This window comes from Lathyrus oleraceus, chromosome 3 (genome assembly GCF_024323335.1).
Source record: "Lathyrus oleraceus cultivar Zhongwan6 chromosome 3, CAAS_Psat_ZW6_1.0, whole genome shotgun sequence".
NCBI classification, from domain to species: Eukaryota; Viridiplantae; Streptophyta; class Magnoliopsida; order Fabales; family Fabaceae; genus Lathyrus; species Lathyrus oleraceus.
Genome location: NC_066581.1, coordinates 47,660,284 through 47,685,710, shown reverse-complemented (window position 1 = coordinate 47,685,710; position 25,427 = coordinate 47,660,284). Strand labels below are relative to the sequence as shown.

At 36.5% G+C, this 25,427-nt stretch overlaps 1 protein-coding gene and 1 non-coding gene across 3 annotated transcripts; one reads left to right on the top strand and one right to left on the bottom strand.

The window, feature by feature from the left end:
* The first annotated feature begins 13,565 nt into the window (after window positions 1–13,565).
* Window positions 13,566–16,146, top strand: LOC127132438 (exonuclease DPD1, chloroplastic/mitochondrial). 2 transcript variants are annotated; one of them, XM_051061387.1, is made up of 4 exons: window positions 13,566–13,852; window positions 13,972–14,637; window positions 15,512–15,714; window positions 15,820–16,146. In XM_051061387.1, the coding sequence occupies exons 2-4, from the start codon at window positions 14,063–14,065 to the stop codon at window positions 16,023–16,025; spliced, it is 984 nt and encodes a 327-aa protein (XP_050917344.1). In that variant the 5' UTR covers window positions 13,566–13,852; window positions 13,972–14,062; the 3' UTR covers window positions 16,026–16,146. The 2 variants fall into 2 exon arrangements, with proteins under 2 accessions (XP_050917344.1, XP_050917345.1); XM_051061388.1 differs by lacking the exon at window positions 13,566–13,852 and having other exon boundaries at window positions 13,871–14,637.
* A 365-nt stretch (window positions 16,147–16,511) lies between these two features.
* TRNAT-AGU (transfer RNA threonine (anticodon AGU)) lies at window positions 16,512–16,585 on the bottom strand. Its single transcript has one exon. It is a non-coding gene; the product is annotated as a tRNA-Thr (tRNA).
* Window positions 16,586–25,427: the final 8,842 nt, after the last annotated feature.

The window sequence follows — 25,427 nt, the reverse complement described above, 5'->3', positions numbered from 1 at the left end:
GAGCGTGTCACCGTGGGGTGCACCAGTGTTATTGGTTAAGAAGAAAGAAGGTACTATGAGGTTGTGTGTGGACTACAGGCAACTGAATAAAGTGACGATCAAGAATCGGTATCCTTTGCCGAGGATTGATGATTTGATGGACCAATTGGTTGGTGCGAGGGTGTTCAGCAAGATAGATTTGAGATCTGGGTATCATCAGATACGTGTGAAAACTGAGGATATTCAGAAGACTGCTTTCAGAACAAGGTATGGACATTATGAGTATTCTGTAATGCCTTTTGGTGTGACTAATGCGCCTGGAGTATTTATGGAGTATATGAATAGGATTTTCCATCCGTACCTAGATAAGTTTGTTGTGGTGTTTATTGATGACATTTTGGTGTATTCGAAATCTGAAGAAGAGCATGCTGAGCATTTGAGAGTGGTTTTAGAAGTTCTACGAGAAAAGAAGTTATTTGCTAAATTGTCCAAATGTGAATTTTGGTTAGAAGAGGTTAGTTTTCTTGGTCATGTGATTTCAAGAGGCGGTGTTGCTGTTGATCCTTCTAAGATAGAAGCGGTGTCTAAGTGGGAAGCTCCGAAGTCTGTTGCTGAGATTCGAAGTTTTCTTGGCTTGGCTGGTTATTATAGGAAGTTCATTGAGGGATTTTCTAAGTTGGCATTACCGTTGACGATGTTGACTAGAAAGGGGCAAGCATTTGTTTGGGACTCAAAATGTGAAGAAGGTTTCCAAGAGTTAAAGAGAAGGTTGACTACTGCTCCTATTCTGATATTACCGAGTTCGTCGGAACCATTTGAGGTTTACTGTGATGCTTCATTGTTGGGTTTGGGTGGTGTGTTGATGCAGAATAAGCAGGTTATAGCTTATGCTTCGAGACAACTGAGGGTTCATGAGAGGAACTATCCGACACACGATTTAGAGTTGGCAGCTGTGGTATTTGTTCTGAAGTTATGGAGACATTATTTGTACGGGTCAAGATTTGAGGTTTTCAGTGACCATAAAAGTTTAAAGTATTTGTTTGATCAGAAAGAGCTGAATATGAGACAGAGGAGATGGTTAGAATTTCTGAAGGATTATGATTTTGGTTTGAATTACCATCCGGGTAAAGCAAACGTAGTAGCTGATGCATTGAGTCGGAAATCATTGCATATGTCTATGTTAATGGTTAAAGAATTGGATTTAATTGAGCAGTTTAGAGATTTGAGTTTGGTGTGTGAGAGTACTCACAATAGTGTTAAATTGGGAATGTTGAAATTAACGAGTGGTATTCTGGATGAGATTAGAGAGGGTCAGAAATTCGATATGCTTTTGGTTGATAAGTTGACTTTAGTGAATCAAGGTCAAGGTGGTGAATTCAGAGTTGATGAGAATGGTGTTTTGAAATTTGGTAATCGGGTGTGTATTCCGGATGTTACCGAACTTAAGAAGAGTATCCTTGAGGAAGGACATCGTAGTGGCTTGAGTATTCATCCTGGAGCTACAAAGATGTATCATGATTTGAAGAAGTTATTTTGGTGGCCGGGAATGAAAAGAGAAATTGCGAGTTTTGTTTATTCCTGTTTGACTTGTCAGAAGTCGAAGATTGAGCATCAGAAGCCGTCTGGGCTAATGCAACCGTTGGCTATTCCAGAGTGGAAGTGGGATAGTATCAGTATGGATTTTGTTTCTGGGTTGCCGAGGACAAGTAAGAATTTTGAAGCTATTTGGGTGATTGTTGATAGATTGACGAAATCGGCTCATTTCATTCCGATCAGAATGGATTATCCGTTAGAGAGATTAGCCGAGTTGTATATTGAGAAGATTGTAAGTTTGCATGGTATTCCGTCTAGTATTGTTTCGGACAGAGATCCTAGATTTACATCGAAGTTCTGGGAAGGTTTGCAGAGAGCTTTGGGAACTAAGCTGAGATTGAGTTCTGCATATCATCCGCAGACTGATGGTCAGACTGAGAGGACCATTCAGTCATTAGAGGATCTTTTGAGAGCTTGTGTTTTGGAAAAGGGAGGCTTTGGGATTGTTATTTGCCTTTGATTGAGTTTACCTACAACAATAGTTTTCATTCGAGCATTGGTATGGCACCGTTTGAAGCTTTGTATGGTAGGAGATGTCGGACGCCTTTATGTTGGTATGAGTCCGGTGAGAGTGCTGTGGTTGGACCGGAGATTGTTCAACAGACTACAGACAAGATTAAGATGATTCAGGAGAAGATGAGAATTGCTCAGAGTCGTCAGAAGAGTTATCATGACAAGAGGAGGAAGTCACTTGAGTTCCAAGAGGGAGATCATGTGTTTCTTCGTGTTACTCCGATAACTGGTGTTGGTCGAGCTTTGAAGTCGAAGAAGTTGACACCTCGATTTATTGGTCCTTATCAGATTTTGGAGAGGATAGGGGAGGTAGCCTATCGTGTCGCTTTACCGCCGTCACTTGCGAATTTGCATGAGGTTTTTCATGTGTCTCAGTTGAGGAGGTACATTCATGATCCGTCGCATGTAGTCCAAGTAGATGATGTACAGGTGAGAGATAACCTGACTGTTGAAACATCACCTATGAGGATTGAGGATCGAGAGTTGAAGCAGTTGCGGGGTAAAGAGATTGCCTTGGTGAAGGTAGCTTGGGGAGGACCAGCAGGTGGCAATGTGACTTGGGAACTGGAGAGTAAGATGAAGGAGTCTTACCCAGAGTTATTCGCTTGAGGTATGTTTTCGAGGACGAAAACTCTTTTAGTGGGGGAGAGTTGTAACACCCCGATAATAATAAAATAATTATTTAAATTGAGTTAATAATTTATTTATTAATTTAATTAAATAATTGGAAATTTTATTATTATTATTATTATTATTGGAAAATATATATATGTTGGAAATAAGGAAAAGAGCCCATTTGGAGTAAAAAGGTTTTTACGTGAAAAACAGAGAAGCGATCGTGAAAGAGGAAAAGGGCAAAGAGACAGAGCAAGGACTGAAGGTTGAAGAGAGAAAAGCTTGGAGCTCAAAGATTCGCCGAATTAACTCAGGTAAGGGGGTTTATCGTCGATTAATGGGTATTATGGGATAATATGTGATGGGTAGTGATAAGCCGTTAATTTGACCCTAATTGGGATTATTGATGCTGAAGAATTATGTTGGATAAATTGTATTTAGACTGTAATTGATTCTGTGTTTGGGTTAGTTGTGAAATTCCGAACGTATAGCTTTTTACGGAATCGGAATCGGAGGTCCGGAAGTCCTCCAACGGCGGAAAATGCGGAGAATTCTGCATTCTGCCTTGTGTTAGCGCAGGAACTGCTGTTTTGTCTGCGTTAACCGGTTAACCCAGGGTGTTAACCGGTTAACACTGTTATGAATTGTGAAATTGGTGCTGTTTTGCCTGCGTTAACCGGTTAACCCAGGGCGTTAACCGGTTAACACTGTTAAGTTTTGGGCAGTGAGCATGTTTTGCCTGCGTTAACCGGTTAACCCAGGGCGTTAACCGGTTAACACTGTTGCAGAGTGGAAAAATTGGCTTTTTAATGTTGTGTACATAATTGAGAGTTGGCCTATGTTGGCGTATGATGTAATAGGGATTATTCCCGCTGTTTTGAGCAGTATAGGTATTAGTGGAGTGTGCTAATGCTGTGTTTAATTGATTTACATGATAATGATGTGTTGATACATGTGTTGATGATGTATGATGATATGCATAATGCTATGAATGTATATATTATGCATGTATTGGTAAATGGACTGTTGTATGGCTTAGAGTGTGAGCATATGTCCATTGTGAATTGTTGTTGATGCTGCATTGCTAGATGATTAGCGTGCATAGCATAGCCTTCGGGGCTGTAGCTAATTCCCATGGTGAGGAATTAGTGAGTGAATCATTGTGGATTTGTTGTTGATGTTTGCATGCTAGATGATTAGTGTGCATAGTCTAGCCTTCGGGGCTGTAGCTAATTCCCATGGTGAGGAATTAGTGAGTGAGTCACTAGGTCTCAAATGAGTGGGACTAGTGAGCTTAGTAGCCGTATCTGGAGGGATCGGTGAGCTTGAACTATATGTTCAAGAATAGTCGGTACCGCATGTGTGGAGTCTCATTGCATAATGTATGTATGGCGTATAATATGAATGGATGTATTCCAATATTATACGTGTGTTTGAGTTGTTGTGGAGTATGATTTGAGATTATACTTGTGCTTTATGTTGATGTTGAGCTGATGTGCTGTTACTGATTGTATGTTGCGATTAGGGTGATTAATGTGTTAAATTGCTTAACATGACATTATGTTCTATAATACTTATTATATTGATTGAGGAACTCACCCTTACAACTATTTTTCAGGTAACGAGAAATGAGTTGAGTAGAAGCGAATGCTTGGAGTCTAGTGTAGTCTCCTTAGTGGGTCGTGCTCTGATAGATGTAACATCGGGATGGGATATTTACCTTGTTGAATAATTTACATGTGAATGTTACATGTTTTACATGATTGAGGAGATCTCTATCCGTTGCGTTTTATGCAAATGTTTATGTTTTGAATTAATAAAAGAGCATGACCGTTATATGGTTGAATGTTGTGAATATTATGTGTGACACTCTTGAATGGCATAATTACTCTGAATTGTTATATGTTTATTATTTTTTTTTATTAAATATTTGGGGTATTTTAGAAGGGTGTTACAGTACACAGCATTTGATTCATTCCTCCCCTGATAGGACCTTTTGGTGCTTGCAGAGGTAGCCGCCTGTATCTTTCCACTTCGGATGCCGTTTTCAACACGCTCACCTGTCAATATAAGTTCAGTAAAACCTGATGAAGAACTTCCCAGTAGATGGTTGTAGAATGGTCCAGTCAGTGTGCCCATGAACATGTCCACTAATTCTCGATCCGTCATAGGGGGTTTGACTCTGCCAGCCAAATCTCTCCATTTCTGAGCGTATTCCTTGAAGCTTTCTTTGGATCCCATAGTCATATTCTGCAACTGTAGCCGAGTAGGCGCTAGTTCAGAGTTATACTGGTACTGTTTATAGAAAGCTGTTGCTAAATCAGTCCAGGTGCGGATGTCAGAGCTCTCGAGCTGATAATACCATTCCAACTGTGTGCCAGACAGACTCTCTTGGAAGAAATGGATCCATAGCTTCCTATCAGTGGTATGCGGCTGAATCTTTCTCACATAAGCTCTCAGATGCATCTGAGGACAGGACGCACCATCGTACTTAGTGAAAGTGGGGATCTTGAATTTGCGAGGAATGGTCACATCGGAGACCAGACCCAAACTTTCGAAATCCAGACCGGGCGCCTTCTGACCCTCCATGGCTAGCATACGTTCTTCCAGCAACTTGTATTTATCATCTCTCGGAGAGTACTGTTCATTTTCATAATCTTCATCGTCATCCTCAGGGTTGGAGAAATCAACATTCTCCTCCTCTGAATCATTCTCCGGCTCCTCTTCTGGACCATTCGGAATTCCAAACTTGACTCCCGCGGCCTGTCTTTTAAGCCTTCTTCCCGTGTTAATGTAACTCACAACTTTCTTATCTTTCTTCTTTTCGAGCAAAAGAGCCTTCAGTTCCTCCTGCCCTTTGGATAAGCTCAGCATCATCTCCTGGAATTGAGCATTCTGAGTCTGGAGATCTTTGACAGTTTGTTCGAGATCCATTTTTCTGTTCAGAGGGAAGACCGTAAGAACATTGATCTTTTAGAATACCTGTTATGCAATGTTATGTTATGCTATGCAATGTATGAAATGTTTTCAAGGACTTTTGGAATTTAACTTTGCGTAAACCACCAAAAAGAGAGGAACTTTTTATTAATAATTTCTTTAATCAATGTTCATTACAAAATGGAAAAATAGAAAATACAATGAAAGCTCAAGTCTCCCAGGGACGGCTTCTTTTTGGGCGAAGATATGTATTGAGTCTTCGTTCCTCATTAAGCTGGCTGGTGAGCTCTAACACTTTCTTCCTTTCTGCAACAAACTGAGTCTCGAAAGTATCCCTTTCCTCTCTCAACTGGATCCAGGATCTCTTCAATTCCTCAACATCGGTGGGCATATCTGGATAAGGAATGATCTGAGAAGTACCTCCTTCAGCTTCTGGTTCAACAATCAGCGATCCCACTGCAAGGTATGGCATGCCAAGTTCGCGAGCTCTGGCGCGTACCCATCTGAGATAAGGCTCCATAGGAATAGAGTTTTTCTTCCCTAAAGTACTTCTTTTCACCATGCCCCAAGCTCGTACAAACTTTTGACGGAGATCTTGAGAATCGGTGTCATAGTCAAACACAGCGCCTTGGATAATTATTTCATGTGGACCATCTCTTCGAGCATAACCAAACTGGCGTAGGGCTAAAGCTGGGTTATAAGTAATACCTCCTCTTATTCCCAGGAGTGGTACATTAGAGAATTCTCCACAACGGTCAATGAGGGTAACATTTCCTTCGAGATGAGGACACCAACGGATGTCTGAATGGGAGAGTGACATTATCCTTTGAGACCATTTCAGATTTTGCTCATTCTTCAAGACTGATTGAGGAAGGTGTGAAATAAACCACCTAGACAATAGAGGTATGCAGCACATGAGAGTCCTTTGCCTTTTCATAGTACGAGTGTGAAGGGAATGCAGAATGTCTCCGAGCAAGGTAGGCACAGGGTTATAAGTGAGAAATATCTTAATAGCATTCATATCTACGAATTGGTCTGGGTTAGGAAATAACACCAAACCATAGATTAGTAATGCTAGAACATCTTCGAAAGCATGGACATTCATATCCTTTAAGAATCCTCGGGCCTTATTTATCAGAAATTTGGCAAGTAAGCCCTTAACTCCACTTCTTGCTACCCAGTTGGTTTCAATATCTGACTTTGTCATGTGTAAAGCCGCGGCAACTTCTTCAGACTTCGGAATCTTTTCTAAACCACTGAACGGTGTTTGATCAAGGATAGGTATCCCAAGCATCCTGGAGAATTCTTCTAATGTGGGTACCAACTGATAATCTGGGAAGGTGAAGCAATGATGTTTAGGATCGAAGAACTGGAATAGGACCCTCATCATATCCTCTTTGAAGCCAGTGGTAACCAAGTTGAGGAGAGAACCATGTTTCTGGATAAACTGAGCCCGATCAGGAAGTTCTGACACTAAATCCTTTAGTTGAGGAGAGATCGCTACAAAATTGATCCGGATGGTCTTCCTGGAAGCCATAGCCTTACAAAACAGAGCAAAGTTAAATCCCTAAGTCCTTGAAATGGTTAGTACAATGCCATATGTTATGATGTTATGATGTTATGATGTTATGATGTTAAATAAATAACAAGCGCAAACAAGTCACACAACAATCATTCCTAAGTTTTAAGGCTTGCATGAATTCCATAGGTAAGTACCCTCCCCACTGAAGTTTGGTTAGTTCAACCTGTCCTAGAGTAGTAACCGGGTTCTAGAAGGATCTCAAATCATTGACCTTTCTTTAAGTCCACTTCAGTGCAACACCAAGTGGTTGACCGAAGCTTCCCTAAAGTCCAATCGCAAAGAGTGTAGTATCGAGTCTCAACCAACCTCAGTCGGAACCGAAGTCAGTTATCTCACTACTTTCTAATGGCTAGGATGAGTCAATTAGGGTTCTAAAGGTCTGGTTAATACTTTGATGACACCACGCGGAAGCCAAATTTTTCCTCAAGTAAACATGAGGAACATCAGGACATCCAAAGTGTCACATTAACCGTAGCCATCATTTTGACCATTCCAGTATACGCCGGATAGTCGCGATGATCTATTGCTACTTACCTAAGGTACACTAGATCCGGGTGTAGGATCTTTCACTCAAGCATAAAATACCCAAGCAATCCCTTAAAAGTAAAGCAGACAATTTAAAATAAATGATCTTGTTTTTAAGGTAACCTCTCTTTTTAAGATTCCCCAGCAGAGTCGCCAGTTCTGTCACACGGTGAACTGACTTTATGTGTTTTTTAATCGCAATGTCGCGGTTAGCAAGAGTCGCCACCGACTTTTCTTTTATCCCATAAGGAAAGGCGGAAAAGAACAGGAAAGACCTTAATTTAGATTCTTAGGTTCGGGAGGTACATTATACAAAGGGAAGGTATTAGCACCCTTTGTATCCATGGTTATCCATGGGCTCTTAATTGCTGGATCACTTATATTTTTGTCTGAAAAGTGTTGGTGAATTGTTTAGAAGATGTTTTGAAAAAGAGAATTTAACTTTGTAATGATTCTCGTATGAATGTATACAAAGTGGTTATCTCGTTTAGTTTTGAAAGTTATTTAGAAAAATATAACTTGACAATGATTCTAGTACGAATGTATGCCAAGTGGTGATTTTCTAATGGAGGTTTTGAAAAGTGTGAGGTGTGAAAAGTAGTTTTAAATTGTGAATAAGCAATTAAGAGTTATACCTATCTGAGGTCTTTCCGGGCATTTCCTATCCTTATGAGGGTAAAACTGTCCTTACTATTGAGAAGTAAGTAGTTTTATCCTTTGGATGTAAAAGGGTCATTGTAGGGTCATCGATAGGTCATTGAAGGCAACAGTTGTAAGGATACCTTAGCATTCGAAGGGACGATCATCATTTAACCGTAGGCTACACCGAAGGGTCATCGAGGGACAAAATCGTATTTCGCAGGCAACATCCGAGGGACCATGATTTATTTTATGATGATTTAACCGAAGGGTCTTTGCTAAGTGTATCCCCATATTCGCGGGACATGACCGTAATACCGAAATCGTGGGGTAACAAAGAGAGGTTCAAGATCACTTATTTAAAGGCAATGTGTTGTAATTACTTAGATAGCCGTAATCAATTAGGTAATTAGGTCCATATTGAAATCAATACATTAAGATCAATTAAGCCATTAGGGTGGATCTTCGCTATAAAATGAATACATTAAAATCAATTGAGTAATTCAGGGTGAATCTCCATAAGGATCTCCCACACATAAAGTGGGATACCTAGCCGGCCGTTTCCTCGGGAATATGTAAACCTTTGCACAATTCAACACACGGGTTAGAGCATCAAAGTAAAGTACAATTGAAAATTGCACTACAACACAACAGTCATAATCTCAGGCCAAATGATGCAGAATTATAATAAGTCTTGGTTAGATAGACATAAGGCATAATAGAAAAGAAACAAAGCAGCCACTGTCCCGTTCGCGTCTGCTTCGCCTGGCGAAGGCTCAGCGAATGCTCGCTATAGGCTCGCTTAGCGACGTGCTAGCGAGCGGCGACGGATTTTGAGTTTGACAGCAACATGATCTCCAGAACCCTGACCTTCATGGCATTTAATTATGGGAATAGCATGGACAAACATTCAGGATATTCATGCATACTTAAATTCATACATGGAATCATGTTGCATATCCGAAAATTTAATCATGATGCCTTATATATGTAAAGATTATCGATTAAAAGCATAAAACATTAGTGATACGCAAACCTGTTTGTAACTGAGCTTGGTATCGAATGGAGTTGGGCGGCGGTAGCTTCGGCGCGGATGAGCGGCTTTCAAGGTTTCTTTACTCAGAATACTCTGAGTTGATCTCCAGGGTTTCTATGCCAGGGTTTCCGTCCGTTTTCCTCTTTTTCTCCCGTTTTTCGTCCTCTCCTTTTTCTGACTGAAGCTTGGCTATTTATAACGCTCTTGTTGTGACCTAATGGGCTCTGAATGAAGCCCAGAAATTCTGATATTCGCAAGCTTCGCTAGGCGAAGGAGTTGCTCGCCTAGCGAGCAAGCTAGTTTGGGCTTTTACTGGATCTGGTGCTTCGCTGGGGCGAGTGTCATAACGAGGGGTTCGCTAGGCGAAGGAATTGCTCGCCTAGCGAGCGAGCTAGTTTGGGCCCTTTTGCTGGAGTGGGTCCGTTGTGAGCTGGCCATTTGTTCCTTTAAGGTTAGTGCCTTGCAGAATAAGTCGGAGTGCTTCGAGAAATGCCTTGTAATATTAATGGGCAAATTTGGGGGTATGACAGTGTGAATTGGATCTGAATTCGTGTGAATCAACTAAGGAATTTTCAAATCCAAACCATGTGAAACTTTGGCACCAAACTCGTGATTTTGGCGCTTTGCAAGTCGTTTTATGTTATGGTCAGATGTGTTTGGTCATGGGAAACAAGTTTGCACGCATGAGAAGTGGTTCCAATTTAATTTTGGCATGATTCCACATTATAGGTCACGGTACAAAAAAAAAGTTTAGGTCACCATGTTCATGCTTAGGCCAATTCCAATCCACTCATGAATTTTCTAATTTTCTTTGAGCCAAATGATCACTTCATGGAGTAGAACATGATACAAAAATAACCAAGTCCAAAGGAGATTTGAGGTGAAAGTTACATGCTTGGGAGGTTGAGGTCGTGACCTGAGTTTTAGGCTGGGCAAATGGTCAAGTACCTTGAGGCATGTTGGGTCATTTTGGGGTCCCAAGTTGATGACACCATAACTTTTGATTCCCTTGTGCATTTTGAGCCAAAATTTGTCCAAATGATCTTTTACATAAGCTTAACAAGATGAACAAGGAATGGGATCAAAAGAATCCTTGAGCTGAAAAGGGAAAGGGTGGAAAGTATGGGTCGTGGCAAGGTTTTGACCCATTTGGCAACTTGGTTCTTTGCACAAATGAGGTCCTTAATGAATGAATTGGTGTTTGACCCTTGAATCAAAGTTTAAAAGGATCTCAAAAGGCACATTTGTCTCAAAGAAGCTTGGCATTTGGATAAAAATGGAAGGAATTATGGAGTTTGGACCAAAGGCATGACATACTTGCAAGTTAGGTCAAATCAACTTGTACCCCTTTGTGCCAACATGATATTTTCTTGTATTTCAAGCCACAATGATGGTGGAATGAGCATCCCTTGATGAAAAATTGATTAGGGCTTAAGTTATATTGAGAATAGCTTGAAGATTGAGTGATGTGGCATGGAAATAAACACATGAACCACCTTTGAATCACAATGAAGCAAACTTGCCTTTCCTTTGATCAAAAGGCCTTTGTCTTGCCATGATTTGGACCATGATCACCTGCATGAGCAAACAAGAACAACCAGATACCACCTCTCAATGAAGTTAGGGTTAGTTGACAAGCAAAAAACCAGATGAAACCTAATGTTAAGATACAAACCAATATGTGGCCATGTTTGTGATCTCATGACCAAATGCAATGGTCATGCATGAAATAATTTGATGTATGCAAATAAACTATGCAAAGGGGAAAAAGGAGGGTACATTTTGGGGTATGACAGACAACAAGGATCCCAATTAAGGATCCAACGAATATGATCGCCTCTATGGGCGACAAGGATCCCAATTAAGGATCCAACGAATATGATATTTTCTATGGGTGATAAGGATCCCAATTAAGGATCGAGAAAATATGAAAGTCTCTATGGGCAGAAAGGATCCCAAATTAAGGATCCATGAAATATGATCGCCCCTATGGGAATCTTATCTTAGATCTTCAAGTTTCTTGCAATGAAAGGAACATCAAAACATGTGGATTTTAAAATAGTAAGAGCGAGGTGCCTCATTAAACCCCCTCCCTCTTATGGCAAAACGCAAGGAAAAAGAGTGCATCCTACAAAATAATTTGTTCCTTACAATCGCTAAAGATACAATACTCGCATATGAAAAAGAATAAAGTAAATCAACGATAATTATAAAGTAAACGACTATTGCACCGATGTCTCTGGAAGGGATCCCTCTCGGACCTTCAACTTTTGATCTCTTCAACTTTTTGGCTTTATCTTTTTCCCCAAAGGTGATTCTCAAGGTGATATATCACTTTACCTATACCCGTTCTTCAGAGAATCCAACCAGCAATCCTTTGAAGGGCTTTAGGTCTTCTAGGCCGAGGTGAATTCTTTCAAATGCCTCTCAGTATAATATGTCTACATAACTCCCTTGGTCAAAGGTAACTCTTTTAATCTCTCAGTCTTCGCATTTGACGATAATGACCATGGAGTCATCATTATGAGGGTGAATGCCAACTGCATCTTTCTCCGAGAAGGCGAATGTGGATTTTGAGGTTTTCTCCACTCAGGATATAGCAAACGTACCTTTTTTTTGCGAAGCTAGTTTCCCCGCCTCCAGCAAACTCTCCTACTACGGGGTTGAGTGTGTGGTGCATAACTTTGTTGTCATCACCATAAGGTGTCTCTTTGGATTTGTTGGGTCGGGGGCTTCTAGCGTCGTCTCGCCCACGCGAGCAAGATTTGTCTAACGAACGGGAGGAGTCTCCATTCACATATTTCTTGAGGTGTCCCTCTTGTATTAGTCTTTCGATTTCCTTTTTGAGATGGTAGCAGTCCTTAGTGTGATGTCCTTTGACCCCGTGGAACTTGCATCATCTTCCTGGTTCAAAACCCATCACATCCGTCTTAGGAGCAGGCGGTGTAGGGATGTTATACAGGTGGAGTACCTCGCACCAGATCTGATTACGGAGAGTGTTCAGAGTTGTGAAGTTCTTTATTGTCTCACCTACCAGTTTGAACGCAGTCATGTCTTTTATGGGCGAGGTATAATTGCTCTTCCTCTAGTGGTATGAGCTCTCGACGTTGGGAACATGCTCCTTGATGTCGCGTGTCTTCTTTTCGACGTTGATTTCCTCGCCCTTTATGTAGCACTCAACTATGATGACCACTTTCGCGAACGACAATGCTGACTTATGGGCGAGGGACTCGTTGAAGTGTCCCGCCTTAAGTCCATTTTGGAACGCCCCCACAAACATTTCTTAATTTGATGAGACGACCCTGATTGTGACTTCGTTAAAGCAGGCAAGATAACCCCTTAATGATTCTAATGGACCTTGGCGTATATTGCTCTAAAACCATATAATATATTTTTTTTTAAATGCCCCTTCGCCACTTTCGGTTGCATCCTGAGATTTTTCGCAATAAATTCTACAAATGTCGTTAACATTTTACATTTTCTACAACTATGCATGCACTCTTTTTGCACTTAATATTATTGAAAGTTAACTACTTATTTGCATAATTTCTTGTGAAAACTCCTGTGAAATCTCCTATAAATTGTTATTTCAAAGTAATACTATAAATTTACCATTTATTTGGATTCTCTTCGACACTTTCTTTAATGTTTTTATTCAGCTCTAATATTAACCATACATTTATCTTTTTTATTGTCTCTTTTATACTCTCATTTTTCCTTTATGCATTAATTGAACATTAGATTAGGAAAAAAAAGACAAAAAGGCAGTAGAGGATCCATATTTTGACATGTAAGTATTGGGATGTTAACTTCTAAATAAACCCTTTTAATCATTCTTTAGTGAACTCATATATAGTGTGTCCCTAAATAACAAGGTCATACCCGTAGAAGTTAAATTATAAAAAGAAATTTGGCATATCCTTATGATATAAGTGGTGAAACGAATAAATATGAACCACTCAACCAGACGTGCGCAACCATCTCAAGCAAGGCATAGTCGCACATGATTCGTTACCTCTCAATAAACCAAAACATCGTTAAAGTCGTGTTCGTATGTAACTATTTTGTGTGCACCAACAGACAATTATATAACCCATCATCTCACGTTTCTTCACACATGATCTTTTATACGAATATTCTTACTTCAAAAAAAAACTATACCAAAAAATAAAATCATCTAACATAACCATAATAGAAAAATGGTGTACAGAAAACTACACACCCTTATTTTTTAGGGTATCCATGTGATGAAAAAAAATGAAAGGACAGAAATGAAATTTTAAAGTAAAAGAAACCAGAGACGATCCGTAACTTACGACGTTCTTCAACCCAGCACGTTCTCTCTCTCTCTCTCTCTTCTCTCTCTCACTATAACTACCAATCATTCTCAACCATTTCTTCCAAATGTTTTCTTCTCAACTTCCATCTCAATGGTAACTAACTCTTATTCTTTCTCTTCTCTTTCAAATCTTATTTCTATCTTTTTACAATATGCACACTAACTGTTTGTATATTGTCTTCACACAAACTTTTTTTTTCTTCTACTTTTCAGGTTGTAGCTGATTGTTTAATTGATGAGGAAGTGTTGATCAAATAATATTCTTAGTTGTTGTTGTTGTTGTTACTATTGGATTCATTTTCAGATGAAGACTGGCTCCATGATTTTTTCCTTTTTGCAAGTACCTAGATGTAGAATACACAGCTTATCTAATAATTGGGGTGAAACGTTCCAGAGCTTCGGTAACATTTGTCAAAACAATCATAGTGTTAGGTTGCTTGGTTCTAGAATTTATGGACTTCAGGGAGGCCACAGAAAAAAGTGGACTCGAAGACCGATAACTACAACCACAGAAAGCAGCGCGGACACCAGATCAAGAAGCACCAAGCTAGAAATTTTGAGTGAAACAGTTTCAACTAGCTCTAATGTAAATGTAAATAAAACACAGCTCGGTCAATTTCAGGAAATTCAGCAATGTAACATTCAACAAGAGTTAGCTCAGAATAAAGACTTGTCTAGCTTAGTCACTGTTATTGTTTTTGATATTGAGACCACCGGGCTTCACCGAGAGAAAGAAAGGATCATTGAGATTGCGCTTCGAGATCTTCAGGGTGGTCCCAACAGCACTTTCGAAACTCTTGTAAATCCTCAATGCTGTGTTGAAAACTCAAAAATCCATGGCATTACTACAGATATGGTGAACAGACCTGGTGTTCCGAGGTAACCTATATCTCTGTGGCACTTAGAGATTATGATTACCTTTAAAAAATAAAGTATTCCATTTTGTCCTTACAACACAGCCTTCACTTATATCTGGAATTTATTTGAATAGACAATGCTAAAGTAGTTGGATTCTTATAGTTGGAATTTATTTGAACTCGGTCAATTTTTAATTTGCTTTTGTTATCATCTCACATTCTGTTATATAAAATGCCATACTTTGTAGTGTATTTGGATGGTTATTTAATCATTGCACATTGTTGAAGCCTCCCTATGCTCCATTAATCGTCTTTCACTGTGAAATGGGTGTAGCATTGTTCTGATTTAATTAGCTGCTACTGTAGTGAGAATACATAATTGTCAGATCAATATATGAGGGTCGGTAGAATCATAATAGTTTTTCGTTGTTGATGTATATGACTAAAGAACATGATTAGGCACAGTCTAAACTGATAAGACATTAACTTACGGTGTTGAAGAGAGTTATATTAACCATGTACTAATACTATGTGTTGGAATCAGATGCCATATGTTTGTCATATAATGACTGCATTTGAAGTTTGGAATCAGATATTCATCAGTTTCAAAACTTATTCAGATGTGGTTGTTGAAATTTTCTTCTTCCAAAGTTGTTCATTTTTAGTCATTGTGCATGGTTGCACAGTGAGTGTGTAGCTATAAGAAGGTAACCAAGTTCTGTGTCATGGTTGCACAGTGAGTGTCCAGCATGTTTTTTTTTACGATCTTGCTTCAAAAAGCTCGATCTTGAACCGAATTGTTTGTGGACATTGATGATTGAGTCTATTTGAACTATTTAATTAGTTTTGCATAGGAAATCATTGATTGTTTTTTAATTCTTATGATTTTTTTGTAGGATGGAAGATCTGGTTCCCATATTATTAAGCTACGTTAAAAGCCGTGAGAAACCTGGGGGATACGTGTTATGGGTTGCTCATAATGCTCGTACTTTTGATGTACCGTTCATCATTAACGAGTTACGTCGATGTTCGACACCGATTCCTCTGAATTGGCTGTTTCTGGACAGTCTTTCTTTAGCACGTCAACTAAAGCCTAAAGGTTCATTTCTGTTTGTTTCAAAGGCTTATCAAACAATCTCTCACACACACATAACACAAGTCCTTGCTGTTTCTGTATGAAAGCCGTAATGTTTTCTGTTTACAGGAACAAAACTTCCTTCAGTATCCCTTGACGCCCTTACCAAGTTCTATGATATTAAAGTGGATGGCTCAGCCCACAGAGCCATGGTAGATGTGAACACATTATCGTTGATTCTTCACAAGATGACCCATGATTTGAAATTGACCCTGTCCGGCCTTGTCGAAAAATCATTCAGAGAAGCTGATATGAAGAAGAAGAATTCAAAATAGTTTTCTGGTAGTATTTTACATTGATAAGTGACCAAAAAATTTATTTGTAACCAAATTGTGAACTCAATATTTGAAGAAGAAAAGGAACACTTTTATTCTCAATAGAACTATCATTGCCCTATACTGTACCAACTGCTTAAGCTTTTACTTTGCACTGACATTATTACTGATTTGGTTTTAGTGGATAAAAGTGATAAATAAGATTGTTCAAATATGGATTACACTTCAATACTAACTGCTACTTGTTACAGGATTTAACAAGACACAGAGGGAGTAAAATTGAACTTTCATGAAACTTTCCATAAATTTTCAGCCAAAAGATTTCTTTTAAAATAAACTGTTTATAGTTTATGGATCACCTAGCTCAAAGCTTTTCAACACAGAATTTCATTTGCTTGGTCAATATAGCATTCAGGGGAATGAAAATGAATGGATTTGAGAGTGGTAAGCTAAAGGCTGAAATATGAAGAAAAAACTAAAACAATTTGCTTTCATTGAGAGTTGAACTCAAGACCTCCCGCTTACTAAACGGGTGCTCTAACCAACTGAGCTATGAAAGCTTGTTGATGAACTTTTCCTGAACAATATATTGAATCAATACGGAAGTTACATATAAGACAATCACAATTGCACTAAATACTAAAAGGGACTACGAGTACACTGCACACGACATTTAGATACAAATGTTTGTCATTATTGTCCTTTTGATAATTTAAAGCTGACAAAGACTATCCTAATTTATGGAAATGTGAGGGAGCATGCAAAAAAGAAATTTTGATTCTCCCTATCCTACCATAAATTTAAACAAACTAAATATATAGTATGTATTTGTTTTAAATACAATATTTATTCTATTTACTATTGACTATGAGTACATTTTTTTTGTTACATAAAAGAAAATAAAGAGGAAAGAAAAAGAAAAAGTAACAAATTATCCAAGGTTCATACCAGAAGTTTGTGTTACCACTGCAAATATTGGATTTAAAACCATTGGCAAGAGCTTTTATAATAGAGTCCCATGTTGGAGTTCCTTTTTGCAAGAAAAATATTGGAGTTGTGTAGGTGTTTCTGAGAAAAGTTAGAAGACCAATAGATTTGGTAGCTATTGGATTTGCATGGAATATGAGACACTTGCAATCAAAATTAACTTAGCAAGGATAACTTAGTCTGACTTGTTGGAAAGCGTAGCCTTTCAAGAAGGTAAATTGTTGGTAACCATATCCATGATATCATCAAAGTCTTCTCTCTTCAACTATCAAACTAAAATTGAAAAATGCTACTATTCTCCCTAAAATATCTTTTTTCACAATATTAATTTACACTAAATCATACCCTTATCTATAATTGACTAATTAACCAATATTCTTCATCCATTTCATTGTCATGTGTCACACTTTCATTGGATAGTTTAAATTTTTACTTTCCCTCAATTTCATTTCTCAATTGATTGGTTCCTTCTATTCATTTTTCCACTTTCACTTTCCAAACTCAACTCTCTTGCTTTTACTTTTCTAGGATTCTTCTTCCATTTTAGCTAATCTTTTTTCCTGATTTGTTGGTTTACTCCCACTGTTTCTTTACACTCTTTTCCTTAGTGTTTCTTCTTAAAATCATATTATGCAAAGAAAAAGATGAATATCTGCCCTTAGATTGTGTTTTCGATTTCAACTGAAGAAGATGGAGAACTGGGTGTGGATTGTGATTTGAATTTTGAGCAAAGAAGAAGATGGAGATCTATACGTGGGTTGTGGTTTTGATTTCAAACGAAAGAGAAGAAAATATAGATACGAGTTATTGATGATTGTATTTCTCTTTTCAATGTTTTAATTTTGGAGATTTTAATTTTTTCAGTTAACAATTGTTATTGATGTCGGTAACTTCTGTTAACATCAGTTTCAATTTTCTTTGTAATCATCCATACAGTTGCAACATCAGACCTAGTCAGGTGACTGAGGTCGCTTTTTCTGGAAAAGAGTATGTGACATAATAGATCAAATGAATGTCAGGGTGCATAGAACCTAGAGTGAGTGGAGAGAGTACCCGAGATTTTAGATTTTTTAGATACGATGAGGCATTAGTTTTGTAGTTGAAGTTGTCGTCTTGTTCATATGGCATGAAAATAGGTCAATCATGGGAAAGATCAAAGATATTCGCAAAAACTTCCAAAGGGATATATATTTTATGTTTTCTTACATTGGAATAAATTATTCTATTGGTGAAGTAGAGATTTGAGAAGAGCATCTTGGCTAAAGGTGGGTACACTTTTTTGGAGGGTTGTAGATGAATGTTGTTAAGTTTAAATCTTCAAAGATCTAGAAGAGTTCACACTCTTGAATTATTCCAGAATCCAAAATGTGAATTCCTAAGATAGTTTTGCTTACAAAGTCTAGAAAGAATCTTCCTTCTTGTTGTTGAGATGAGAAATCATGGTGAAAGGGTTAGAGGCAAATCTTAGCCTCCTAGGTGGCATGATGATGATTACAGAATACTAAAGTAATATTCTCATACACACAAATAAGAAGAGAGAAAAAGAATGAGATACAAAAAGAAGAGAATAGATTTACCTATTTATAGCAAACATTCAGATGGTTTTGGGCATATAAGAATATCACAAAATCATTGAAGATCTAACCTAGAAAATATGAGAGAATATTTTTTTCCAAAATAGGACATCTAATCGATTAGATCCTAATATTTTTCAAATTTTTGTATATTTTCCATTAATGCACATAATTGATTAGCTTAGAGGCAAAAATTAAATTAAATTTGTCTAAAATTTGAAGCATGTAGGTCACTTAACTACTAACCTTTTGATTTTTGGCTTCCTTAGTTATTTTTTAGCCTTGGGTTGTATCTTGCCTTGACACTTATGATTTTTACACTCTTGCTCATTCTGTATGCACTCATTTCTTAACAAATGCTATACTCATTTATTTTATTAGTAAAACAAATTTTATGTTGATGAGCAAATAAATAAAATCACTTATTTAAAGGTTTAATTATTTTATTATTATTTAACCTTTAAACAATGTACTGCCTTAATTATCAAGTAACTTTGACAAAGACTCTTATTTTTGAGGAAACGAGAATAAAATGTCGTATCTTCTCTACGAATCATTGAAAATGATAGTTGGTTAAACACAAGATAGATATATTCACTACAGACTTATATTATCTTCTTAACTTACTAAGATGTCAGTTGATCATCATAGATCAGAGATGTTGAGATCATCCTCAAAGGACATTTTCTTTGATCATAATCGTTGATATACACCATCAGTAAGCATCCTTTAACCACAAACTTCAATTCAAATAGGTAATGATGTATACTCAATAGTATACTATCTTCTTTGCACTGGTTCATTTAATATGGCACTACAACTTCATTAAAGTTGTAAAGCATTCCTGAATAAACACACTAGACTTTTACCTTTGGTACCTAAATTTCTTGCGTCCTAGTGCGTTAGTAATTCTAAGATGTATATGGTTATTATCTTTAGACATTCTCAATTTATAAAAATAAAACAGTTCTAAGTGGCCAAGTCTATTACAATAAGAACATTTATAGACAGGTCAATTTACTTTCTTCCTATTTGACCTTTTACAATGTGTTCTGCCATATTTAAATTCTAATCCAATTTTATTCAAGGAAAGTCTTTGACGTGATAGTATTAATTTAAGGTTTTATTTCCCCTTAGTAAATTTATTCAGGGTTTCATGCAAATCTTTTACTTCCTTTTTCGTCGAGGTACAAGTCTCACATGTTCTAGCTAGATTTCTAATATTAGTCACACTTAAGTGTTTCATTTCTATTTTCTAGAAACTCGATATAATATATAAGATCTAAGTTATGCTTCTGAATATTATCATTTTCTTCGATTAACTTAGATTTAATTTGAGCAAATGCTTGTATGATAACTTTGTTACCTCATGGTCATTTTCACGGTAAGATGCTTTCAAACAAACTTCATCTTCTTCGTTGGACGAAGATTCTTTGAAGGTTCTATCAGAGGTTGATTCTTCGAAGTTTCTTCTTTAGTATCTTGATATGTTGCTCAATGAGTCTTATTTATCCTTTCTTTCTCGAATATTCCACTAGATAAAACTTCTTTTTCATATTCTCTTCTTGATGAAGTTGCTTAATTTGATGTTGAATCCTCTGAGGATCGTTCAACTACTGAGATTATTCTTTTGAGGGAAATTATTGGCATTGATTTATCTTTAAAGGAGTTTGTTGATGAAGTTGCTAGAGACGCTTATAGGTTTGAGCTCACGCAATCATCCTTAAATGGTGAATCAATTCATTTAATTTCTTGATGATTTCTTCCTTCTTGGATTTTCCTTGAAAATCATAAACATTCTCATCTCTCGATTTATGGATTGGATTGGATTTTTTATTCCAATTCTTAATTCTTAGATATATGTTAGTCACGAAGTTTCTAGTATGATTTCTGAAATTTCTAAGAATTGAAAAACACTTATGAATGGAGCAATCATCTTCTTCGCCTTGTGTGTTCATTCGCTCTTGCTTGACACTTGTAGAAACTCCATATATGATTTCAAGAGTGTACCACATTTCCTGGGAGGGTTTACAATTACTAACATAAAAGAATTGAATTTCATCTAAGGACATAACTAAAAGATTTTTAGTTTTAAAATCAATTTCAAACTTTCTCTTTTCCTCTATGGTCCAAAGAAAATCTTGTTTATTTACTACTTTACCATTTATGTTCTGAGTAGGGATAATCAGACTATTAATTATGGTTTCTCATAATTTAGGATCAAAACTTTGAATGAATATTTTTAATCCCGTAATCCATAATCCAATCCTAATACCATTAAATGGTGAAGGTGTGTTTAAGAAATTCTTCTTGTTAAAAATAGTGTTAAAAGTCATTTTCCTCTTGAGATGATTAGTCCTTAAACATGAGTTAGATTTTGGTGCCACTTGTTGAGCATGTAACTCCATATACAAGAAGTAGCGAATTGTGAAGGTTTGAAAAATGATAGTTTAAAGCAAAATCATTTTCCAAATTAGAGTTTGAAAACATTTTCTAAAGACCATTTATATATACAACAAAAAATACAAATAAAGAAAATAAGCAGAAAGTAAAAGAGTTAAGGGAAGAGAGATAACACTAGAGATTTATAGAGGTTTGATCTTAAGCAAGTGACTTACTCCTCTCCTAAGAACTGATCTTAAGAGTATCCAATAATGCTTGATAAATTTTAGTAGGTTAAGCCTATGAATCCCCTTATACAACTAAAATGAAGTTTCAGGCTAACCTCTAATCAAACAACAAACAAAGGAATGAAAAAGTTATTCTTTACTCCAAACAACGAGCAAAGCTTCGAGCGGTTAGTCTCTAAGTCAAACCGAGATTTTGCACAAGTTGATCTCGAACCAAGTTGGACTTTTGAGTTGGCTATTCTCCAAACTGAACCGAGGTTTTACACAAACTGACCATAAACTGAATCAAGGTTTTTGTCGGGTTGAGCTCGAACCTACTAAGCTCTTACACCAAATGAAATAAAAAACCAAGGAAGGATTTTATACCTAATTAATCTCGAATCTGTAGATATTTTAATTGAGTTGAGCTCAAGAACTGTTGTGAAGATTTTTCTCTGGTTATTCTTCACGAACCCAAAATGAGAGTTTTTCTTCAATGACGGGGCTCAAGAACTAAATAGAGACTTATACCAATCTCTAAATGAGATCTTACACAAGACTAACTCCAAACCAAAAAGGTTACTTCCTGAGGAAAAATAATTTACTCAAGAGAAAAAAAGAATTCTTGATAAATTTATAATAATGCCCTTCTATCAAAACAATTTTCCCACTAAACTCAATAACGCTGTCAAAGCACTATGGCTAAACATGTGAGAGAAAATTAAATATTTGTAGAGAGATTGAGACAAATAGGAAAAGCGAGATATTCATGTTTATCTGGATGTTTTGGAATGAAGGGGAAACCCTCTATTTATAGGCCAAGATATGATTCATTTTAGGAAATAATCCATGGGAAAAATGACCTAATCAATTAGATAATTGATTAGGTACATTCAATAATCGATTATTTCTGCATAAATTGAAAGGTTTTGATAAAGAATCGTTACCATTCATTAAGACGATGCCATAATCAATTATTGTTGCCCAAGTTGGAAGGTTTTGATAGAGAGTCGTTATCATTCATTAAAACGATGTCATAATCGATTATGTACTTGTTTTTCCCTCATCTAATCGATTAGTTACTTGTTATAATTGATTAGACAATTCAAAAACTTATCGTAATCAATTTTACCGTTTCCAAATCAACTGTCTAGGCTCCAAAAACATTTTTTAGCGATTTAATTTGAAAAAAAGGCTTCCAAAGTGCCATTGTGTCTTTACAATACACTAATAAGTTAGACAGACACGATCAAAAGAACTTTCACACTTTAATGCTTCTAGTCCTTTTGTCGAATATACCAATCATATAATCACTTCACTAAAATCTTCTTGTGGACGAGGCTTGAGGTATATTCTAGTCAGTCACCATCATCAGAGAGATGTAAGGATATCATTGATGATCATAAGCCCTAATACTTTAACATGACTCGAATGAAGAAATTGATCAACCATCTTGTGCATCTTTGACTGCTCGAACTAACTTCAGTCATTGCTTGACTTCATGCATTGCTAATAACATGTGTGATCATCAAAACCATGACATCATCAAGGTTAGACATATCTAGCTTATATATGAGTTTTGATCACTACTTGATTATACATCTAAGTACATAGTTCTATAAAACTACATGTAAATATTATAAAAAAACACATTTACAACATAATAATGTTATGTTAAAACTTCAAAATAGGATAAAACCCATAGTCGTTATCAAATGACAACTAGAGATTAACACTACCTAAAAATGTTACAACTTATAGAATACTCTCAAACACCACACAATCCCCAATACACCCACGCTATATAAAATAAATGTCTAACTACATATGAAAATACTATGACACAAGATTATAAGAGAAAAGAAAAAGAAAAAATCAGATATGAACTTAAAGTACTTCGAATGGATTCATTTTGTAATGAGAAACTAGTGTCTAGCATTGCCATATCCCATCCTATATATTGCAGTGTGATATTTTTCCAACATGTATACTTTCTTCAGATTATAGTACTCTTTCTTGTTATTGCGCTTGCTTTGGCTTAGACACATAGTACAATAATGACCAAATTTTGCACATTTATAATAAGTAACTTGACTATTTTCCTTTTTTTTCTTCTTTCTTATGTGGATGAGATTTATTAAAGTTAATCAAATTTTTGTTTGAATGCTTGAGACATCGTTTCTTTATATATCTACTATAAATTTTGATGAATAAACCCATTTCTTCCTCCTTAGAATAATCTTTGTCAGAACCGTCATCATATTTCTCCATTTTTCTTGCCTTGGAAGATGAGGCTTTCAAGGAGATGTCCTATTTTTCTTATTTTAATTTCACTTTCTTTTTTGTATTGACTTCACCTGCGACAACTCTTTTCGATTCATTCTCATTCTTATTAAGTTTTCCAAATGAAATTGAAACATCCAAAGTTTTATACCATGTGATTCCTTAATGAAGGTTACCTTAGGTTGTCATTCCCTGCACCTTAAGGTAAAGTTTTTGGAGGACTTAGAAGGCTTACTTCAGGATATATCACAAGGAGAAAATATTTTTCTAGGAGGAGATCTAAATGTTCGTGTAGGGAGCGTAACAAGAGGTTTTAGGAGCGTGCATGAGAGGTATGGTCTAGGGGAGGTGAATGCAGAAGGTAAATCCATCTTAGAGTTTTTGTACTTACTATAGCAAATACCTGATTTAAGAAAATATATGATCATCTTATCATATATAAAATGGGATGACATGTTCTTAGAAAATATTCTTCCTTATTAGGAAGTTATATAGGAAGATTTGTTTGGACTATAAAGTTATTCCGGGAGAGAGCTTGACTGTCCAACATAGAGTATTGGTTATGGATGTAAGAATAAAATGGAGAAAAAAAGAAGAAGTCAAATGGGAGTTCCACAAATTAAGTGGTGGCATTTGAAGGGTGAAAAATAAGAAAGTTTCCAACACAAGATCTTGGAGGGAGAGTTTGGACAACCACAAGGAAATGTAAATGATATGTGGAATAAGATGACTCAAGATATTAGAAAAGTGGCTAAAGAGAAACAAGAGAAAATGATACGATATCTCATTGGACTCTAGTATACTTGTTATTAGACAAAAAGACCAAAACTATGATTATTATCGTCATATAAAAAACAAGAGGTAAAAAGGCGTTGAAAATGATGAGTAATAGTAAGACGATTGAGCCAGACAATATACCTATTGAAGTATGGAAAATTCTTGGAGAGAGATATATATTGAGTGACTCACCAAACTCTTTAATGAAATTATGAGGTTAAAGGAAATGGTGGATGAATGAAGAAAAAATAATTTAGTTTCAATATATAAGAAGGATGGGTATATACAAAATTGTGCAAATTATAGAGAGATTAAGCTTATGAGTCATGCCATGAAGTTATGGGAAAGAATGCTTAAATAAATACTAAGAAAAGCGACTCAAGTCACGGAAAATCAATTTGGTTTTATGTCGGGAATTTCGACTATGAAAGCGATGTATCTACTAAGATGTGTGATGGAGTAGCATCGGATGGACCAACAAGACTTGCACTTAATTTTTATTGACTTGGAGAAGACCTATGATAGAGTGCCTAGAGAGATTTTTGTGGAAATTCCTAGAGAAGAAATGGGTTATGATTGCATATATTCGAGCCATTCAAAATAAGTATGAACGAGTATGGACTAGTGTGCAGACACAAGATGGGGAGACAGACGTTTTCCCAATTGCACTAGATTTACATCAAGGTTCAACCCTAAGGCCCTACCTTTTTATCTTAATTTTGGATGTACTCACATAACACATCCAAGACTAGCACCGAGATGTATGTTTTTTTGCAGATGATATAGTCCTACTTGAAGAGTCAAAGGGGGAGGTAAATGAGAGGTTGAAGATAAGCTTTAAAAACACATGATTTTCGCCCAAGTAGAAGTGAGATGAAGTATATGGAATGCAAGTTCAACAAAAGAATAAGGGCCTGTTTGAAATACATCTCAAAAACTCTTTTTTAGTTTTTGAAAATTTAAAATTTAAAAACTTGTTTGAATATAATGTTTTATAAAAGTGTTTTTAAAAACTCTTTTCTATTTTTCAGTTTTTAAAAGTAAAAAAGTAAAACACCTTAGTTGTATTTTGCTTTTTACTTTTCAATTTTTAGTATTTTTAAAATAAGATAGAAAAACGTATTTGAAAGAATATGATATTTATTTTATTTATGTATGTTTTTTTATGCATA

Excerpts from the sequence above, each read along its gene's own strand:
- LOC127132438 (XM_051061387.1), top strand. The coding sequence starts at position 14,063 with ATGAAGACTGGCTCCATGATTTTTTCCTTTTTGCAAGTACCTAGATGT. Across the intron at positions 14,638-15,511 it reads AACAGACCTGGTGTTCCGAG|GATGGAAGATCTGGTTCCCA; the intron begins GTAACCTATATC and ends ATTTTTTTGTAG. Across the intron at positions 15,715-15,819 it reads ACGTCAACTAAAGCCTAAAG|GAACAAAACTTCCTTCAGTA; the intron begins GTTCATTTCTGT and ends TTCTGTTTACAG.